Source organism: Rattus norvegicus, chromosome 16 (assembly GCF_021556685.1).
Source record: "Rattus norvegicus strain SHRSP/BbbUtx chromosome 16, alternate assembly SHRSP_T2T, whole genome shotgun sequence".
In the NCBI taxonomy this organism is placed as follows: Eukaryota; Metazoa; Chordata; class Mammalia; order Rodentia; family Muridae; genus Rattus; species Rattus norvegicus.
Genome location: NC_141549.1, coordinates 32,712,239 through 32,731,943, shown reverse-complemented (window position 1 = coordinate 32,731,943; position 19,705 = coordinate 32,712,239). Strand labels below are relative to the sequence as shown.

At 35.1% G+C, this 19,705-nt stretch overlaps 2 protein-coding genes, 1 non-coding gene and 1 pseudogene across 7 annotated transcripts in view; 1 reads left to right on the top strand and 3 right to left on the bottom strand.

Moving 5' to 3' along the window:
* The window catches only part of Erich1 (glutamate-rich 1), a gene marked incomplete at its 5' end in the record, with an annotated part of 52,793,804 nt that overhangs the window by 50,932,420 nt on the left and 1,841,679 nt on the right, over nt 1–19,705 (bottom strand).
* Spock3 (SPARC/osteonectin, cwcv and kazal like domains proteoglycan 3) overlaps nt 1–19,705 on the top strand; it is a 426,710-nt gene that overhangs the window by 153,258 nt on the left and 253,747 nt on the right. For all 6 annotated transcript variants that reach the window (XM_087588306.1, XM_087588307.1, XM_087588309.1 and 3 more), the window contains 1 exon segment: nt 9,061–9,106. In XM_087588306.1, coding sequence (XP_087444432.1) covers nt 9,061–9,106 — 46 coding nt within the window.
* LOC148000513 (large ribosomal subunit protein uL16-like) lies at nt 3,672–7,712 on the bottom strand (annotated as a pseudogene).
* Nucleotides 4,034–4,167, bottom strand: LOC120097671 (small nucleolar RNA SNORA70). Its single transcript, XR_015640536.1, has one exon. It is a non-coding gene; the product is annotated as a small nucleolar RNA SNORA70 (small nucleolar RNA).

Here is a 19,705-nt window from a genome sequence, read left to right as displayed (position 1 = left end):
TCCCAGTCCTCCCACCTCATGCAGCCTCTCCCTTCCTCTCCTGTTCTTCTCTGAGGAGGAGGTCCCCACGAGTATCAGACCACCTTGGCACATCAAGCCACTGCAGGACTAGGTGCATCTTCCCCAGCTGAAGTCAGACAAGGCAGCCGAGTTAGGAGGTGGTATCTACAGACAGGGGACAGTGTCAAAGAGCACCTTCCCTCCTAGCAGTTGTTGGAGGACTGGCATTAAGAACAAGCTGCATATCTACTGCATATGTGTGACGTAGTGGGTAGTGGTATGACTCGATCCAGCCCATGCTTGCTCTTTGATTGGCAATTCATTCTTTGGGAGCCTCTAAGGGTCAAGGTTAGTTGGCTCTGTTGATCTTCCAGTGAAGTCTCTATCCCCTCCAGGTTCCTCAATCCTTACCCCAACCTTTTCCCAAGACTCCCCAAGTTCTATTGTTTGGCTGTAGGTCTCTGCATCAGTTTCTGTCAGCTACTGAATGGAACCTCTCAGGGGGCAGTTATACTAGGATCCTGTCTGCAATTATGACTGAGTATCATTAACAGTATTAGGGATTGGAAGAGGTAACTTTTGTTTCACTGGTTATTTCAATTGGTTTTGTTGTTGTTGCTGTTGTTTGTTTTGTTTTTGTTTTTGATTTTTGTTTGTTTGTTTGTTTGTTGTGCCTATTCCATTCATTCCTGATCCAATCTTAATAATTTCTCCCCAATGTTGCTTGGGGGCATTGTTGTTTCTTCTTCTTCTTCTTCTTCTTCTTCTTCTTCTTCTTCTTCTTCTTCTTCTTCTTCTTCTTCTTCTTCTTCTTCTTCTTCTTCTTCTTCTTCTTCTCCTTCTCCTTCTCCTTCTCCTTCTCCTTCCTCTTCCTCTTCCTCTTCCTCCTCTCCCTAAAAAGTTTAATGGTATATTGTTAGGTCATTCTTCAAGTAACTACTTCTTTCAGAAGAGGTGTGTCCAAGATTCATGAAAGGAGTCAGTTGTAGGAAGGATTGCTTGCCAGTCCTAACATCTCCCCCAATCCTCCCAACCCCTAACCCCAGATCCCCAAATCCCCACACCCCCAAACTACCCATCTCTGCCGTGGGACTGGTATTACTTACTGCAAGTTCTATCCCTAGTTTTTCTCTGAGAGTTCACAACCATCTTTAGTGTACATCTTTTCCTGTCCCTCCTGCATACCTACCTGCTGCAAGTCTCCACACTTGGAGCTTATCCCGGACACCTCTGTCCCTTCTAGAGGTTCTCAATTTCTGAGGTATAGGACTGCATATCTGACTATAGATTTACCGCTAACCTAATTCTATGAAGAAAAACAGAAACTAAAATCTGGCCAAGGGGAAATTATGGGATGAAAGGTTATAAAATATAGATAAAACAAGAATAGATGCTCCCTATTCTTTGGATATAATATATATATATATATATATATATATATATATATATATATATATATATATGTCATGAGTTCCATATGTTACTGTATGATAAACCTGGACATATTCCCTATAAGGTCAGAGCAATTCTTACCTTAATTGACAAGAAATTCCAGAAACAGTTGACGAGTCATCCCACCAGCACAGCCTTTTTCTTACTATTTATTTTATTTATGTATTTAATCTGTGGTGAGTCAGGGACCATAAAATACTCTTAAAAAATAAAATGCTCACCAAAGAGTTATAAATGAATTCTTTCAGGATTTTAGGACTCCCCCTGGAAAACTGTTTGCTACTTAGATAATAAATGTGACACCTGGGCCTGAAACAGATAATTTGCTTCGCAGGAAGAATTCTTTCCCCCTCAGACAAACCATTTTTTATACTTACAACATTCCTGTGACCAAATTAGTTTAAGGATTTCTACAGAGGGACCACTCCTGCTTTGTAAAATTTATGTACTGAGGTATTAAGATAGCCATTCTTCTCATAATAGGACTAGAGGTAAGGATGGTAATGTGGTAACATAGAAGGCATTTAAAAACAGCACATTTCCACTTTTATGTTCTTGGCTATCATAAGAGGTGAATGTGCCATAATTTACTTAAGGCAGAGAAACTAAATCAAATGATGTGCTCAACCTAATTGGAAACTCTAAAGTTGTGTATGAGAGGTTTTAATCACAAATCATAAAAATATGCTTATGAAATATGAATCTCATTTTATCTGAAGATGTCACCCAATCAAAATATTTAAAGAAATTTTCATTCATCTTGAAGAATTTGCAATGTGGCCATATTCATAATAGGTTATTTTATTTTGCTTTGCTTACAAATATTTGAACAGAATGTATAATGGTTGTAAAAAATTTAAAGACGACTGTTACCTGATTTGTTATATTTATTCCAAATATAACCATTTTGCTGATTGAAATGACTCCTTAGGAATAAATAGGAGATTTTAGTGTGGGATCTTCAGTTCTGTCTCTTTCCCTGAAGAGGAAATCAGAAGCATTCTCCCTGCCCCATTGTTTTTATGATTATTCCCTACTTGGGTGAAATTTGAGATGACGACTTATTTTCGTTCTTTGTGAATCGTAGTAATTGGGCTGCAGTGATCATGTTATGTCTTAACCAAGCAGAAATCATTCATTTATGGTTAGGAAATTAGATCAGAAAACTGTTTGAAGTGGAGGGATGATAAATATCCTAGGAAGAGAGAATGTAAGTTAGTAAATAAATCAGAAAGTTCAATAACATTCTGAATAAAATAGAACTGACATCTGTACGGGTCAGGTGATCAGGTAATTCCTCAGTATGTGCCCCAAAGTTCTGTTACAGGATCAAATATTGATAATCTAAGGCTCCTGTCATTATTCTGCATCAAATTCTTATCCAGAGACTGATGTATTACTTGGTGCCTCACACTTATATTAGCTGAACAAACACACTTTGGAGGTTGTGGGTTAATGTGTGTGAAAACATGCTCTCCACCTCCCAAGGGGAATCATGAAGATTCTACATTTTTCTTTATGTCTAATGGCATGGTGTGAAGACTTCTAGTCATTTGTTAAATCATAAATTACCCCCAATACTGTGTATTAATAACCCAGTTTTATATATTATCTCCCATGGTTCTATGTACTGTCTACAAACAGTTTACTCTTCCTCACATTGAATTTCTATCCTACAACAGGGAAGTGAGTACTAAGCTTGGATCATTTGCTGTTTACCATGGCTCTATCATGTGACTAAGAACTGATCAAGGTTTCATTTGAAAAGAGTGGAGGAAGGGTATAAACTAAAAGCATATCTAGGTGTGTAGACATCTTGGTGGAAAGGTGGAACATTTTTCATCATCAAGATTTAGAATTCCTGAATATGTCTTTCCATATGTTATTGGTAAAGCAATTCAGGAAACCCAATTGTCTGTTAAGAATAAGAGGTTGAAACTCTTTTTTTTCTTATGAATTACAAGATGAGTAGCAAATTTAGAATGTAGTTAGTAGAGTCATCTTTGAATTTCATCGACTCTTATAGCCTAGGAGCATCAAATTCACAAATTATAAAAAAGCCTGGAGATGGTATAATTTGGCTAATTTTTTATTGTTTCTTATTTTTTGATACTTTTTTAAATTCTTTGCATATTAGATATCAATCTACTGTCAGACTGGATGGACGATTTATTACTGAACATAATTTGGAAAGGTACAGCAGTGCACTCTCAAATCCCTCAGGAATGTAGGGCTTGCCACTTGTCTGGAGAAACATGAGTGGGAATGTATTTGACACTCAAGACGTCAAGAATGAGCTGTTACTCAGGAACATGTTCTCGAATTCATCTCTGCTGAACTTGCTAAAGCCCCACTTGTTTGAGATGTGGAATCTCCAGCATTCAAGGAACTTGAATTTTATTTTACCCAGTGCCTTGATCACATGTTCCTCATTCTGCAGCTTCTTGTGGATGAACATAATGACCAAGCCAATGTAAACTCTGGCCTCTGTGCCTTGAGGCCTCTCAAAGGCAGCACATATTCCTGGCTGGAGCCTACATTGGGGAAAGTATTGAATCAGAGACTGGATTAACAGCCATAAAATTCTCTCCAAGATACCATAGGGCAACTCGTATAGGCAACAGGCTTCATACCCTACCCAGGAGACTGCTGTTTGCCACCACTGCACACCAGGTCCTTATTGGGAAGAAATTTAGTTATTTTAATTAGTTTTATTTCAGTCTTTGATGCATTTGAAGTAAATTTTTGCATAGGAATACAGACAGGGCTCTAGTTTCATTTGTCTAAATGTAGATATACAGACTTCTTTTTACAATTTGTTGATGATCTTACCTTTTGTCTAACATTTATTTTTCTCCTGGTTGTCAAAAGTCAGATGAATGAAGTTACAAGGGCCTGTATCTCTGTCTTCCAATTTATTTCATCGGTCTATGGGTCAGTTTTTACCATAGTAAAATTCTATTTCTATTTTAATAGTCCTATGGTCAAGTATCATGCATTTCTCTGGGGCTTCCTTTGGCTATTCCAAGTATTTTATTCCATGTGAGTTTTTTTTTTCTGTGTCTGTGAAAAATATCATTTGGATTTTGATTGAAGTTTCATTTCAATATAAATGTAACATTAAGGTCACAAATGAATATAGCAGCTAATGTTCAGATACAAACTTCTACATATAACCCATATTGCCTGCATAACACCATGCTATAATGGTTATGAATGCAAAATGTCTTGATTTTTATGAGTGGTGTTTATTTCAAACTTCCAAAATTGCACTCTGTTCATAAGAAAAAAGTATTCAGACATTAATTACAATTATTTTATAAAAATTTTATAAGCAATTTGAAAGCACAGATTGTTGGAGGCAAAGCTATATCATGAGAAATCTATACAAAATTTTATATCTAGCTCAATAGACTTTCAGAAACATAACTTTGTAAAAATCTGTCAATATTATAAAATGTTTATTCAAAAAATCTGTTACTGATAGCATATTTCTGATATATCCTATTTTGCTTCAATATCCTTCCAATGTATCCCAGTAATTCTACATCAGTGTTTTGGAAATGGATGTTATTTCTCCCAGAAGACATTTGTCAATATCTGGTGGTTTTCATGTTTGTCAAATCTTGAGGGACAATGCCTTCTGATTTTTCTTACTGGGGCCCAGGGTGTTGCAAATAACTTACAAAGCACAAAACTGTCCATTATTCTCAACACAATGAAGAATTATGTGGATTGACATGCTATGAATGCCAATGTTTTTTGTTGAAAACACACCACACCAGACACACACATACACACACGCACACGCACGCACACACACACACACACACACACACACACACACACACACACACACACCTTAAAATAAAAAGGCATTCAGTCATTGCAGGACAAGGAAAAGAACATTTTAAGTAAAAACATACGCAGCATATTTCCTTGTGTTTATGGTTTCATGCAAAACTAGCAATTATTTCTTTTAGCAGAAGAAAGTGACAGAGGCCAAACATTAGCTAGAGTAAATGCTTGTGGTGTGTATAATTTCTTGTGTGAGATTTGCACATGAGTGGCAATCAGTTTGTTTTTCAATAACTCATGTTTGGCTTCATTTTTCTAGAACAAAGTTTATTCAATTGGGAGCAATTTTTCTAGGTCTTTACTAAATCCCTGAGTAGCTTGTTTTGCATCAAAATTGAAGACAAGAAACAACTTATAAAACAACTTATATTAACACAAGGCCCTTTGAAGCAAAAGAAATTGTGGTTGAGTGAACACTTCGGTGAAAAAAAAAATACTTGTGCTTTTCATCTTGAAAAACTCCCAAGGTTTAACAAAACCAAAACATTCTCAAAAACTAATGAATAAGCAAACAAGTCTGTTAATAAGAGAACATAGACACAGACACACAGACACAGACACACAGATACCAACACACACACACACACACACACACACACACACACACACACACACAGAGTAGAAAAGTAGTCCATGAAGGGAACTACTTAGCTGTCACACCCAGATGACATATTTGAATATCACACGTCACATCTTCCACAGAGGTCTAATGACAAATTTCTATAGCTATCAGTTCAATGTGATCACATTGTGTCATGATACTCTATAAATGATTATATATTAGACTGAGGATAAATCTTACCAATATATTCTCCTTTAAAACAGACTTTGTTTTGGAGAATAAAAAAAAAAAAACACTGAAAGGTTTTGTTAGGTGTCATAAGATACCCAAGGGAATTAACCAAGATGAGACAGCCTTTGCCAAGAGCATCTGTGTTCAGCCACTCATATTCTTTATGTTCTTTTTGTATGTATACATATATAGGTATAAGTATACATGTACATGTACACACATACACACATAATGTATATATATATATGTGTGTGTATATACATATGCATACACATATAAACAGTACACACATAAAACATCCCTCTCAAATGCTGTGTATTATTTTTTTCAATTTTGTTACCCTGAATTCTAGATCATCAGTTTTCTAAAAACCGATGTTAAAGCCAAAGTGGTAAAGCCAGAACCATTGGATAAGTCTACCTTTGCTCTGTCTATTATAAGTTTGCTTGGGTTTAGTATCTGTCAGGGTTTATGGGAGACTTGAACACACAACTGCCCTATCCTCTTCATGCTTTAAATGAAAGTTATTCAGTATTTTGAAGCAGGAACATGTAATAAGTGTGCTACACTCTGCACATTGAATTTGAATATTTAAATATATTTTATTTTATTCTTAATTGTGTGTGTATGCATGTATGTATGAATGTGTACATATATCTATATAGGCTTGTGAACACACGAGATCATTTCCATAGGAATTGAGATGAGGATGTCAAATACTCTGAAACTTGAGTTGAGGTGGGTTGAAAGGTACCAACATGGATGTTGGAACCATAGCTTTTTTTCCATTTTAGGGTCGGTACATACTCTTAACCACTGAGGCATCTTTGTGGCCCTGATATTTTAGATTATCTTTGAAGTAATTTAATTTTATTTCTAAGTTTTCCAAGAATTCTATCATGCAGTAATTGTTTTTAAGGAGAGATATTTTTCAAAGAATTTTAAAACATCAATGTTTATTTAATTATCCTAGGGCACTATTCTCCCTTAATCTAATGTTATATAATTTAGAACAGAACCTATTAGTACAAACTGCCATTATTTGTCCCTCTTAATATAACCTTATTTAGGCACAAATCAAGAGTGACAAATATGGCTTCCAAGGATTGTTCTTGTCTTTCATTTGAATTGTGTCAGTAGCACAAAAGATGGTGGCCAGAAGTTATCATAAGAAAACAACTTTAAAATGAAATTTAACTTGGAAATGAGATGCTATTCTAATAATATATAATTGTGATTATTACCATAATTAAAATTAAAATTTTGACATTTTGTATAACAATAAACAAATGATCGTCTCAGTCTTAGAGAATTTCTCTTTACCATGAAGGAAATTCAGAGGCATGAGACTGCATAGTACTCAGAATAAGTAGCAATGGAATTGTGTTCATCTCTCAGCAGGATATTCATATTGCCAGGGCTTAGACTCGAAGGAGGGCAGCAACAGAATAGGAAGGTAGGACGGAAGGCGTAGAAGACGGGGAGGTCTGTGAAGTGCTATCGTGTTGCCATGACGCAATCACGATCTCATGATGGAGACATACAGTAGGTCTGCACATGGGTACTGTCAACAGTCATATTGTCAGTCGGCAAGAATTTACCTTTCCATGTGGAAATATGAGCTAATTATAGTTTCTATGTGAGGGAGTGATAGTATTTTCCAGTATGAACTGGAAACACAACTGAAATCCCTATATTCAAAAAACACCCCAAAACCAAACCAAAACAATAAAATAAATAAAAACACCACCACCAAACAACAACGAAAATCAGTAGTACCTAACCCATCGTCACACATAGGCTCCTGGTTAAAACTTTGGTTACAAAAATAGAAAAAGATATGGATGTGGAAGGAGGGCCTGGGAAGGGAGGTGAAAGAATTGGGAGGGAAAGAAAATAAGACTCCGTGAGTGTGAGAAGCAATCAGGATGCAGTGTGTGTGTGTGTGTGTGTGTGTGTGTGTGTGTGTGTGTGTGTGTGTAATAAAGTAATAAAAGAAAAAATATTTCTTGTTTGTTCTTTAAGTAATCTATGAGTTTTTAAGCTTTTTATTTAAGTGACTGAATCAGGTTGTATGCCCAGGAAAGACTGCAACTACAATGATAGGTTTTGTTTCTTATACCATGTTATCTTTCTAAAATAAGTCTATTAATTGCAGCTGCAGAATTATTTTTATTCATGATTGATGACACTATAGATGAAATTATCTCCAAGGCTTTAAAATCAAACTTATATGAGGTTCATTTGGATTTGCCTTTTAAAATTTTGTTAGTTTGCATTGGTCCAATTTTATGTTGTTCAGTTACATTTACTAAATACATAATAAATATATTATATGTTTCCCCATATTAAATATTTAAACATTAACCAGGATTTAATTAGGTGTGCATTTTCTCAATCTCCCAATTGCATTTTGATGAACTCCTTGGTTATTCAATTAACGTGTGAATGATTTGCATAAAGTCTATTTATACTCTATGGGCTATTGCACAATCACTTGATATTTTCCCTGTTATATTAATGGATCCATTTACTATTGTACTAGTGGGAAATGAAGTCCTATAATTGGAATCTAGTAAGATACTTTACAGCTTATTAGCTTAGGGGTAATTATCTGCATGTTATATTGCACATTGAATTGCAATTGAAAGTAGCTCATTATAATATTTAAGAGAAGTAGCAACAAAGATAATTAAATTGTTACAGTTACCCCTGACTTCCAATGAAAATGAATACATGCATTGAAACACTTTAACTTATAAACAATGTGTTCCTTTTTGATAACTATTCTTTTTCTCTTGTTCTTTTTATTTTTACTTTTTAAAATTTGCTGCTTGCCATTACAGGAAGTAGAGGTTCGTATACTATTTCTATGTTTCACATATTATTTTATATAATGTGAATCCATGTGTGTAATTGATCACATATACCTAAATCATGTCATTTTTCTCCCTTAGGATGATTATTTCCGCACTTGGAATCCAGGAAAACCATTTGATCAAGGTAAAAATCTAATTGTTGTAATATAAACATATTTAAATATTCATAATTGCTACACTTTATAAATGCTATTTATTGCCTAGTTTAAGTTAAAATGCTAAACACATAAATGTATACCCAGTAACTATGTTATTTTAAAACGATAAAGTTAGAGTGAAGCTAATTATGTGTACAATTATGTCAGAATGGTGTTTATTTTTGAAACATGGTTTAGATTACTTTTTTGAGATTTCAAACTTTATTTTATTTTTATTAATGGTGACAAGGTACTTCATCTATTTTTCAGTGTTACCAATGTGGTAGTAGATTTCTTTCTGCAAATTTTCCAAAGACATATCTTTGCTCTCTTCACTTTGACTGATTAAAATATTTCTTTTTTCTTCTGGTTTTGTGTTTTTATTGGGGTTTATCATGGGCAAGAGCTGCCAGCATAAAGTATGCCCTGCCCAACCAACAGGTTCATTCTAATCCTCCTCCTGCTCCTTTAGGGACTTTTTCTTTTTCTTTGTGCTGCTCTTTGATTAAAACATTTCATTTAAAATGAAACACTCTTGGTGCTTCCATGAACACACTTGGTGCTTACGTTCAACTAAGGCCTTAGACAGACCTTAAAGAAAATGCTAGGTGCTAAGTACTATTCTCTACCTCACAACTCAGAGCTTGCTTCTTATTAGCTCACCTGAAGCAGGAACACTGTACCGACCAGCAAACAGTTGACATTTTCCATCTCATCACAACGTAAGAGCTTTACTCACTAGATCCTGTGGTATTAGATCCAGAATGCGATTTTAAATTTTTCAAGCAAGAATTCTATGCTTGAGAGAATACTCTTCTCTGCATAGTTACCATCTGTTGAAAGAGTATTGCTTCGGGATCTGTCATTTTCCTAGCGGGATAATGAAATACTCAACTATGGAGAAAATAAAAGTTGGTTATGGGGAGGTTCCTGGAGGTTCAAGTCAAAGTGAGAGTTGCCCCTTGGGGGGTGTACCTGGGAAGAGATAACATTAGGGAACAAAGTATTTATATCACAAGGAAGGACATTGAGAGAAGAAGATGGAGGGTTCAGTGTTCCCAGGCCTTCTCTCAATGAGTACCCATCAAGGAACTGCAAGTCTCCACATGTTAAGGGTCTATTGCTTCAGTTTTCCTTGATTGGAAGATAATCCTTTAATGCTAAGATCTTTAGGGGGATATTTAGTATCTAAACTATGAACTTATATCTATAAATAAGTATGTTAGTTTAAAAAATCTGTAGACCTGAATGTGAACCATCTCCACGGCAATGTGAATTTGACATGAGAAGAGGGCATTTGCACCCAGTAATACTTGAAATTAGGACTTCATTATCTCCCTCACATTGTATTACCATAATACCCCTGATGTTATTTATTGAGTCTTCATATTAGAACTTAAATAATTTATTTTCCTCTTGATTTATCAATAAAACATGCCAATCTGCTAATAAAAAATGCTATGAAAACATGTCAAGCAGAATGAAATGCATTTATATTTTTTCTTGGAAAATAAATTTTTATGATGGAATTATAAACCTTGACAACTGGAAATTATTTGTAAACACTTAAACTTGGCATTCTTGGTAAGTGCTGTTATAATAACGATCTTTTAGGGCTCCTATGTGGGGTGTGGGGAGTGTGTTGAATTATGACTATTTTTTACTTGTATAAAACTGAGGTTACTACAAGCAAATATAGTACAAGAATGATTTAGTTTTCAATGACAGTATTATACTAATACCCTCTTAAATATAAATCATAGATGTTATACTTATTAATGATTTTATGGCATAATGATAAACTTTATGAAATGTTTCTAATGTAATTATTATTTATAAATAAAGATGTATTAGTTTATTCAAGCATTACAATAACTCTTCAGAGTTTGAGAAGGATATTGAAGAATCGAGGTAGTCAATTTCTTACCCATGTGATGATCCTTCAGAAAGGAAGAATAAGGATTTAAGTTTGAGAATTCTCACTGCCGATACCACTGCCCTAACTTCTGTGTGCTATTGAAAATTATAGATTAAAAATAAAATGTAATCACCAGATTGGTGTTGATAAAATTTCATTAGAACATATAGTTCTGATGACAGACTTCAGGGGTATTCAGTGTAATGTTTGTTTCTATGTGTGCATGCATGTAGCATACACTGAGCAATCTTCTCTTTTCCTACAAAGTGTTATTTTTGAATTAAATATAAAAAATGTTACTACTTTCTATACCCAAGGCCTGCAGTATTTTCTATACTATCAGCTCAAAAATGTTGTTTGACAGAGCCTACATTATTAACATTTAAAAACATATAAATGTTATATCTAGTTCAGAATCATATTATACTGAAATGTATATATGGCCCATTTGTGAAACACCCTGGGCAAAAATAAATTTTTAATAATCCATGAGAAATAAATAAGACAGAATTAAGATGTATCATTTCTAATGCATTTCTTATTCCTCAGTTAACATTTTCTTCAATGGGGACCCATTTTTAAAAGCTAATTGCTCCATTGAACACCAGATAAAGTTGAACATGTCTTATGGATGCTTATCTTTAGTATATTTATGGATAGCTATAAAATGAGTAGATTTCTCTTATGTTTTAAATATGCGTTATATGTTTTGTTGAAAGAATGAAGAACACGTTGTGTTATTACATTTTTATTGGCTGCCATTTACGCCTTTCTGGTGAAATACTTTTAGTATTTGATATTACTTTCATTTTCCTATAGTATTTCCAAAATTTTTCTGTGTGCATGAATAAAATATATGAAAAACTAGTTTTGTTGATATATAAAACATATTTTTATTTGTATATAATGTTTACATATATGCAAAAATATGTGTTCCTGGTAACTAGTTTTTTGTTTGTACCTATCTCATGTTTTACTGTTTTCACTGTAAAAATTTTAAAACACTCATTTAAGATTCTTTTTATTCATCATGTCATCTCTGGTTTTCTGTTATCTACTAAAATGAATAGAGTGTTTGAAAATTATAATAGTTTTGTGTTTTTAGGTAAAACTAATTTGATGTTTGTAACTCTGCTACAAAATGAAGTAAAGTACACAAACGCCAAAAATAAATTGCTTTGCACTTCTGCATGGTGAGTCCTCTGTGCTATCACTTCCGTTCGTTAGAGTGGTTAATCATGAGCTGACACAACTGAAATCAACTGAAAAATAGTTTTAATGAGGACATGCATCTTCTGGAATAAGGCATAGACATTTTCTACTTTATTTATTGTGAAAAATTAAGGAGAATTCACAAGTTAACATAGAATGGTGGCAGAATCCGGGCTTAAAATAGTTTATTGATGCTTTGAATATATTCACAGCAGGATTTAATGACGACCTGCATGTCTTCCTCGTAACCTGCCTTATCTGTGAAGTCACTGGAATTTTCAACAATATTTCCTGAGGGTGTGCAGACAATCTGTTTTATCTAAAGGACTATATCTAGATACATTATCTTTACTTAAAAGCATGTCACACACACACGCACACAGAGAGAGAGAGAGAGAGAGAGAGAGAGAGAGAGAGAGAGAGAGAGACAGAGACAGAGACAGAGACAGAGACACAGAGAGACAGAGACAGAGACAAAGAGAGACACAGGGAGACAGAGAGAGGGAGAGAGAGAGAGAGAGAGAGAGAGAGAGAGAGAGAGGAGTGTAATGAAAGATATAGAAAGGAAGTATGCTCCTAGTATTGCCCTAGTTTTTCTATTATATGTATTAGTTACTTTTCTATTGGCTATTATAAAATACCTTAGGAATCTCCTTAAAAAATGCAGGATTTATTTTGAGTTACCGTTTGAGAGTGTAGTCCATCTTTGCAGGGACAGCATGGCAATATGTACGCCTAGGAGAAAGACAGCTCTGAGTGCTGAGGCTCAGTTCTAATTCTGTTTTGTTTTTTCATGGTTTCAAACCCATGAATTACTGACTACCAAATTCAGAATGGGTCCTTTCACCTTAATTATTCCAATTTAAAAATTAGTATTGTTTGATCCAAAGGTTTGTCTTCTAAGTCTGTCTAGATTCTGTTACATTGATAACTATTAGTCATCATACCACAGCAGCTTGGGTTTCCTTCCCTTTGAAGTTGGGAGAGGATTGTTTTTAACTAATTGATAACTAGAATCTAGATATAAACATGTGAATTTTTTTGAACTGTCATTTTCATATGTTAGCTATGTTTCCCCATTTTTCGTGTATATAGGGGGACAATTTGGGACAAGACATATAGCGGTAGATATCATAAAAGTTCTGTTTTTGTAACAATTCGTAGTTGCAATGCCCTCCAATATGGAGGAAATACCGAATCTTCTGTGTGGAGGTAAAAGACCTATTGCATCATTAAACTGTATTTGACTTATTGGATTATAAAGACAACATATTGAAGAGGCTATTTCTAAACTTAAGATGCTGAGAACCACTGAAGACAGTTGAGGGATGGTTACCTATGGCACTGGATGGGACATGTTCTAGTATTATAAGGAGGACAGAAGACAATAGTGCATCCTCCATTTCAAAAAACATTCACACACTTAGCTGTGTGCTTACCTGTCATCTCTCTTTGCCTTCTCTCTTCTCAGGATTTCCTGATTCTCAGTAGTTTCATTTTCTTGCACCGCATCTTCCAAGGTTCATCCATCACACATTGATTTGCTCCCTAATTATCAATATCTGGTTGTGAAGCACATGATGGGGGAATGTCCATCTGGAGCAGTGTTCTCATCAATAAACATAACTATTCATCTGTCTATAAGTTTCTTAAATCAAAGAAGTTAGTTTTTGGAGCAAGTAGACTCCAAGGTTTGTTTTCTCTTTAAATACAGTGATGTGTGTGAAGCATACATTCTGTGGACTGGACTGGGTATATTCAAATACTTTGAATGTAATTTATTTACATGAGGGTTATTTGTTTCCTATTCTCAATTTGGGCATTTCCTATTAACATTCTGGAACAATGGTTTATCTGATCAGTTTTTCACAATAGAGGCATGGTGTGCCACAATAGGACTTTGTGTAAAAGCTTGGAGTCTTTTGGTTCTGTTTTAACAGAAAAACCAGTGGTCTGTTAAAATTCATTGAGTGAAACATACAAAGTTGACTGCATTCTTTTATAAATTGTTTTCTATTATTTAAAGCATGAATCTGAGCCACTGTGTGATGTGAATAATTATCTGTTCATTTCACGTGGTTGATTTAAGATTTTTTAGTCATTTTGAACAAAATCATTTTTAGATGCTAACAACTATAGCAATTCATATCCTTTGTTAATTTCTTCTTTTACCAATGTCAACAACCTTGTTTCATAGAAGCCTTTCAAACTCCTAAGGTAAACTATTCAGAAATTATATTCAGCTGAGGTACCGGTATTTTATGCTAATTTATTCTGTGTCATATTTAGAAAATTGAGAGATGGCTTCTAATTGAAATGATAATTTTGTTTCTTTATTTGGTTCTGTTTCTTTTGTTTTGCATCAAATCTAAAAATTGTCTTATTCTACTTTTTTTATAGTTTTAACCTATATGTAATTGTGGATGATCTCCAAAATGTCACAAATTTATAAAACACATCTGGTTTTAGGTCATAAATTTAAATTGAAATTAATCATACTTCATTTGCTTTATAGGGCCCTGTCCTGCACAGGTGTGTAAGAAGCGAAATTCTGTCTACTTCTTTCCCAGAAATTTATGAATTAGCAGAGTTTGAATCAAATTTATGGAGCATGGGGTTGGTCAAACTTGCACTGAGTGTATGTGGTCATTTTAGAAGAAGATGTCTTATTAAAAATGTTGTTATTCAAGCATGGGAATTTCTCACTGTGGCTATAAAGCTATACTTTATTAGAAACTTCAGTAGACAAAGAAATGATTCTATGCCATATATGTATATGAAAATCAATGCACTCGTTTTGAAACTATATTGATCTGGTTTCTAAATATTTTAGGTGCATTTCTCTTGTATATTGTATGTTTCCATACAGTCTGGAGGCAGAATTAGGAGGTACCATTGGCTAACCTTTTTAACCAGTAAACTTTGTACACAGTTGTAAAGTAGGAAGCAATAGAATAATATACTTGACTCCAACTTTGAGCTTTCCCATGTGTCTGTACACCTACACACACACACACACACACACACACACACACACACACACACACACACGCACGCACTCACAGGTACACTGTAGACACAGAAGAATATACAGACATGCATAAATCATACATACATTTACACAAAAAGGATGTGAACTATGTTTAGTGATAGTAGATAAAAATTTGAACATCATGTACACACATGAACATATTTAGAGTAGCTCTACTGTAGAAAATGTCAGCATGTATACCAAGTTTGGAAACATTGTTATAATTCTATCTTTAAGTATGTAGCATTTTGTGTGTTAGGGTAAACTATCTGGACTTGGAAATAAAGAGTGTATGACAAAATGAATGTTTTAGTGACATGGAATCTTCCTCTAGAATAGTCCTGTATGTTTTCCATTGACAAGTCTTAAAATCACAATTCTAACTCTGCCTCTAGGGACACATGTGTTTTTGGGATGTTTAAAAACTGGAGTGGGGCTAGCAAGATGGCTCATAGGTAAAGGCGCTTGCTATACAAATCTTTGCTCAAATGTAGAACCCAAGGGAGAAAGCTGAATGATGTGACTTTCACTATCTGCCGAGTCCAGCATCCCTACCTTAAGAAAGTAGCCAGAGTTGGGAGGCATAGCCAAAAGTTAACGTTGATGGGAAACAATAGAAATTACTACATTGGTTGGGGATTTAGCTCAGTGGTAGAGCACTTGCCTAGCAAGCACAAGGCCCTGGGTTCAGTCCTCAACTCCGAAAAACAAAAAACAAAACAAAACAAAAGAAATTACTACAGCAACTTGCCTCAGAATGAAAGTGGAAAGAGAACCTGCAGCTGCTGCCTTTTTCAACTCCACCCCATTTCCCAGATAAGGGAACTCAACTACCAGGCCTTTTTATTTATTAATAAATGCGTAGGTCATAAGCTAGGTTGGTTCCTCTACTACTCAACTTATTATCCCATTTTTCTAATCTGAGTTCAGCTATATGGCTGACTTCTTAGTTTCATACAGCTCACCTCCTCAGAATTAACATCCCAAATCCATTCCTATATCTGACTATCTTCCAGAGTTCCTCACCCTCTCTGCCAGATGTCTCACTTTATAATCCTGCCGCAGATCATTGGACACCAGATTTTTATTGACAGGTGATTCTTCTACTCAGCCCACAAGAGATTCTCTTTACAAGAACAAGCTCATGCAAAACTGACTTTTTAATTTTACCTGATGCCTTGTTCGCATGCATGCCCTAGGATGCATACACACAGTGACACACAGACACACAGACAAAGAGAGAGACAGAGAGACATGGAGAGACAGAGAGAGACAGAGAGAGAAAGAGAGACAGAGAGACAGAAGGAGATGCTCAGTGGTAAATTGCTTCAGGGTTTTTTAAAGCCCTATTTAAAATGCTGGCACTGTTGACATCCTAGTATGCACTAGTATAATGTTCAGGATGATGGTGATGTCATAAGAGCACACCATTATGACATACATATCCTGGCAGCAGCTGCAACTAAATTAAATCACAGTAGGAAATAATGGGCAGCCCTGCTGAGCGTGTCAGCTAAGCATGAACAATAACAAAATAAAGCCATTATTTGTAATTGAAGAATTCATATGTTTGCATGTAGTTCTCAATGAAAACTAAGGGGAATAAATCTAAATCAACTCAAAATATAATATAACTAGCCCCTTAGAATCTTCAGAAATAATAATGAAAATAGGGCCCTTGTCTGCATTTTCCAGGAGCTCATTAAAATATAGATTAGAATTTCTAAACTGGCACACAGAAACAAGTTATCATACAATTTTCATTTAAGGTGAGCTTCGGTATTTTGTCTTTTTGGTTTTCTGTGATAAAGAAGTGGATGCAGCCTAGATGCATCAATTGTAACAGGGTTCAGTATGTCCTTCCTGGGCTTTTGTCTTTTATCTTAAGCAGGCTGGTATGCTTACAAAGGCTCAGCTCTGAGCCCATAGTCTCTGTTCAGGGCCTATAAAGGCATCTTGCATGATTTTAATATTTGTACAAGCCTATTAAGCAAGTCACAGAAAAGAACACTAATACTAATAGTGTAGTGTGTGAGGCCAATTAACTTCGAGCCGCATCCTTTTTGACAGGGCAACCTCCAAACTCAATCATTTTCTCTATTCCCTTTCTGACCAATGGATGCTAATATCCCACATGCTGTGCCCAACAATATTACAGCCCTCACACTGTGCCTTGAGATCTAAATTATAACATCTTCATATTAATTACATTAATCCAATTAAATGATAAATTTTGCATTAATGAGTTAAAGCATGTGTGAAAATGGGACTCTTATCTTTGTTTTACATAATTACCCTTGTGCCCCAAAATGTAAATGGCCTGAAAACCTTTCTGTTATTTAATAATGTTCAGTTTGGTTGTCTCTGGTTTTAACTTTGGACAGCTTTTCAGCTCATTCCTCCTGTTTGTTCAGGTTCTCTGCTAATTCATTGAAACCACTCAGTAGTTGTTTTTTTTTTTCAAAATTTAAATTTAAACAAATGTGAGTATTATATCACAAAAGAAAACTAAGTATAACACAGCATAAACACTACAGATTTGGGGCTAATTAGAAGAATTCTAGATATATCAGATGTTCACAAGGCTATCTGACCTTCTACCTCTTATAGTTTCAAAAATATTAGCAGCAAGTATCTGGCTAAATTCAAGTCAAATATTGACTTTATTTTGCATGGAGAGGATAAACAATTTATTCATCTTTTAGTTTATAATCTCCATCATTGTAGAAAGTCAGGGCAAGAACTCAGAATAGAAGTCTGGAATGAAGAATTGATGCCAAGGCCATAGTAACATGCTTCTTACTGGCTTGTTCTTTTGAGCTTACTCAGCTTTCTTTCTGATAGTGACCAGGTTCATCAGCCAAGGGGTGATACTGCCCACATAGGGCCTGGCCATCCCACATTGGTCACCAATCAAGAAAATGCACTGAAGGCTGGCCCACGAGCCAATCTGATGGTATCATTTTTCAAGTGAGGGTTCTCTTCCAAAATGATTCTAAATTGGGTGAAACTGACGTAACACTAGCAAGGAAAACTGAACTGTCATCTTGACAAAAATGAATAATGCCATGAAACCATAAACCTTCTTTTCTTATTCATCACAAGATCTTTTACTAATATTAATATCCTAATACTAAATATTCCCAAATCTAAAAATTTCATAGTCTTTCAAATTTAACCAATTTAAAAGTTCAGTCTTTTTAAACACTTAAAATTTTCTTTTGAAGTTCAAATATTTCAAAAATATAGTTTTATAATTAAGCACCTTAATTCAAATTATTGGAATCTATGTTATTCAGTTCTTTTCTTATTATGACAAAATATCTGAAGAGCATAAAAGCTTAATAATGAAAGGTTAATTGTGACCTCACTTTCAGTGCATGAACTGGTACATCATAGAGGATGTGCATTTTAAGGAAAGAAAATTTGCTTATCTCCTGGTATGTGTATGCATGTGTGGGCAGGGTGATGTTCCATGGAGAGGATATTCCCATCAAAGAACATCCCTATGCTGTACTTTCTTCAATCAAAGCTCACTTCCTATATACAAATGTTCTCTTCAGTTATAACATTGGGGATTTAGCTCAGTGGTAGAGCGCTTGCCTAGGAAGCACAAGGCCCTGGGTTCAGTCCCCAGCTCCGAAAAAAAGAACCAAAAAAAAAAAAAAAAACATTATCAATTGGTTGATTCATGATGAAGAACTGCAGGACTTTTGTGAGTTATTGTAATTTGCCTAAGACATGGAACCCTCTATAAAGTTTGAAGCCTTTAGTCTTCTGCTGGGGCAATCTCTCAGCTAGCTCTTATAAACATACCCCGGATTTTCAACCATTCCATAGATGGATCAGTCTACCACATCTTTACTCTTTGCCTGGAAGTCCTGCCATAGTACACCATGCCCTAGGTCCACTGTCAACTCTTTATTATACAAAAGTCATAGTTTAGTATGACCCAATCAACAGCAAGACAATGCCCCATCCATCTCTTAGAATTGCTTTTAAGCCATGAGAGCGACTTGACCTTTATCTAATGTTCTGTGAGGAAGGAAAAGAATTTACATATAGAAAAGTGGGGATGGGCCATAGGAATGACAGTACCAAACTCCTGCCAGCACTTAGGTCTATGCTGGTACAGAATTAACAATTGAAAATGCAGGGATGTATTTCAAACGATATAAGGGAAGGTCACCCCCAAAATGAGAAAAATATACCTGCAAAGTCTGGTGACCTTTCAACATAAGGACTAGTTGGGAAAGTACATGATCCTCATGATCAGCATATGTTTCTTCATAGAGGACAGTTCATTTCCTACCCAAGGCATAGACAAATAGAAATGCAATGATAAGAGAAGAAGCAGATCCCCAAAGGAAAATGAAGACTCTGAGAAAAGAAAGAAAAGAAGTTTCCAGATGAATAAGCTCCACA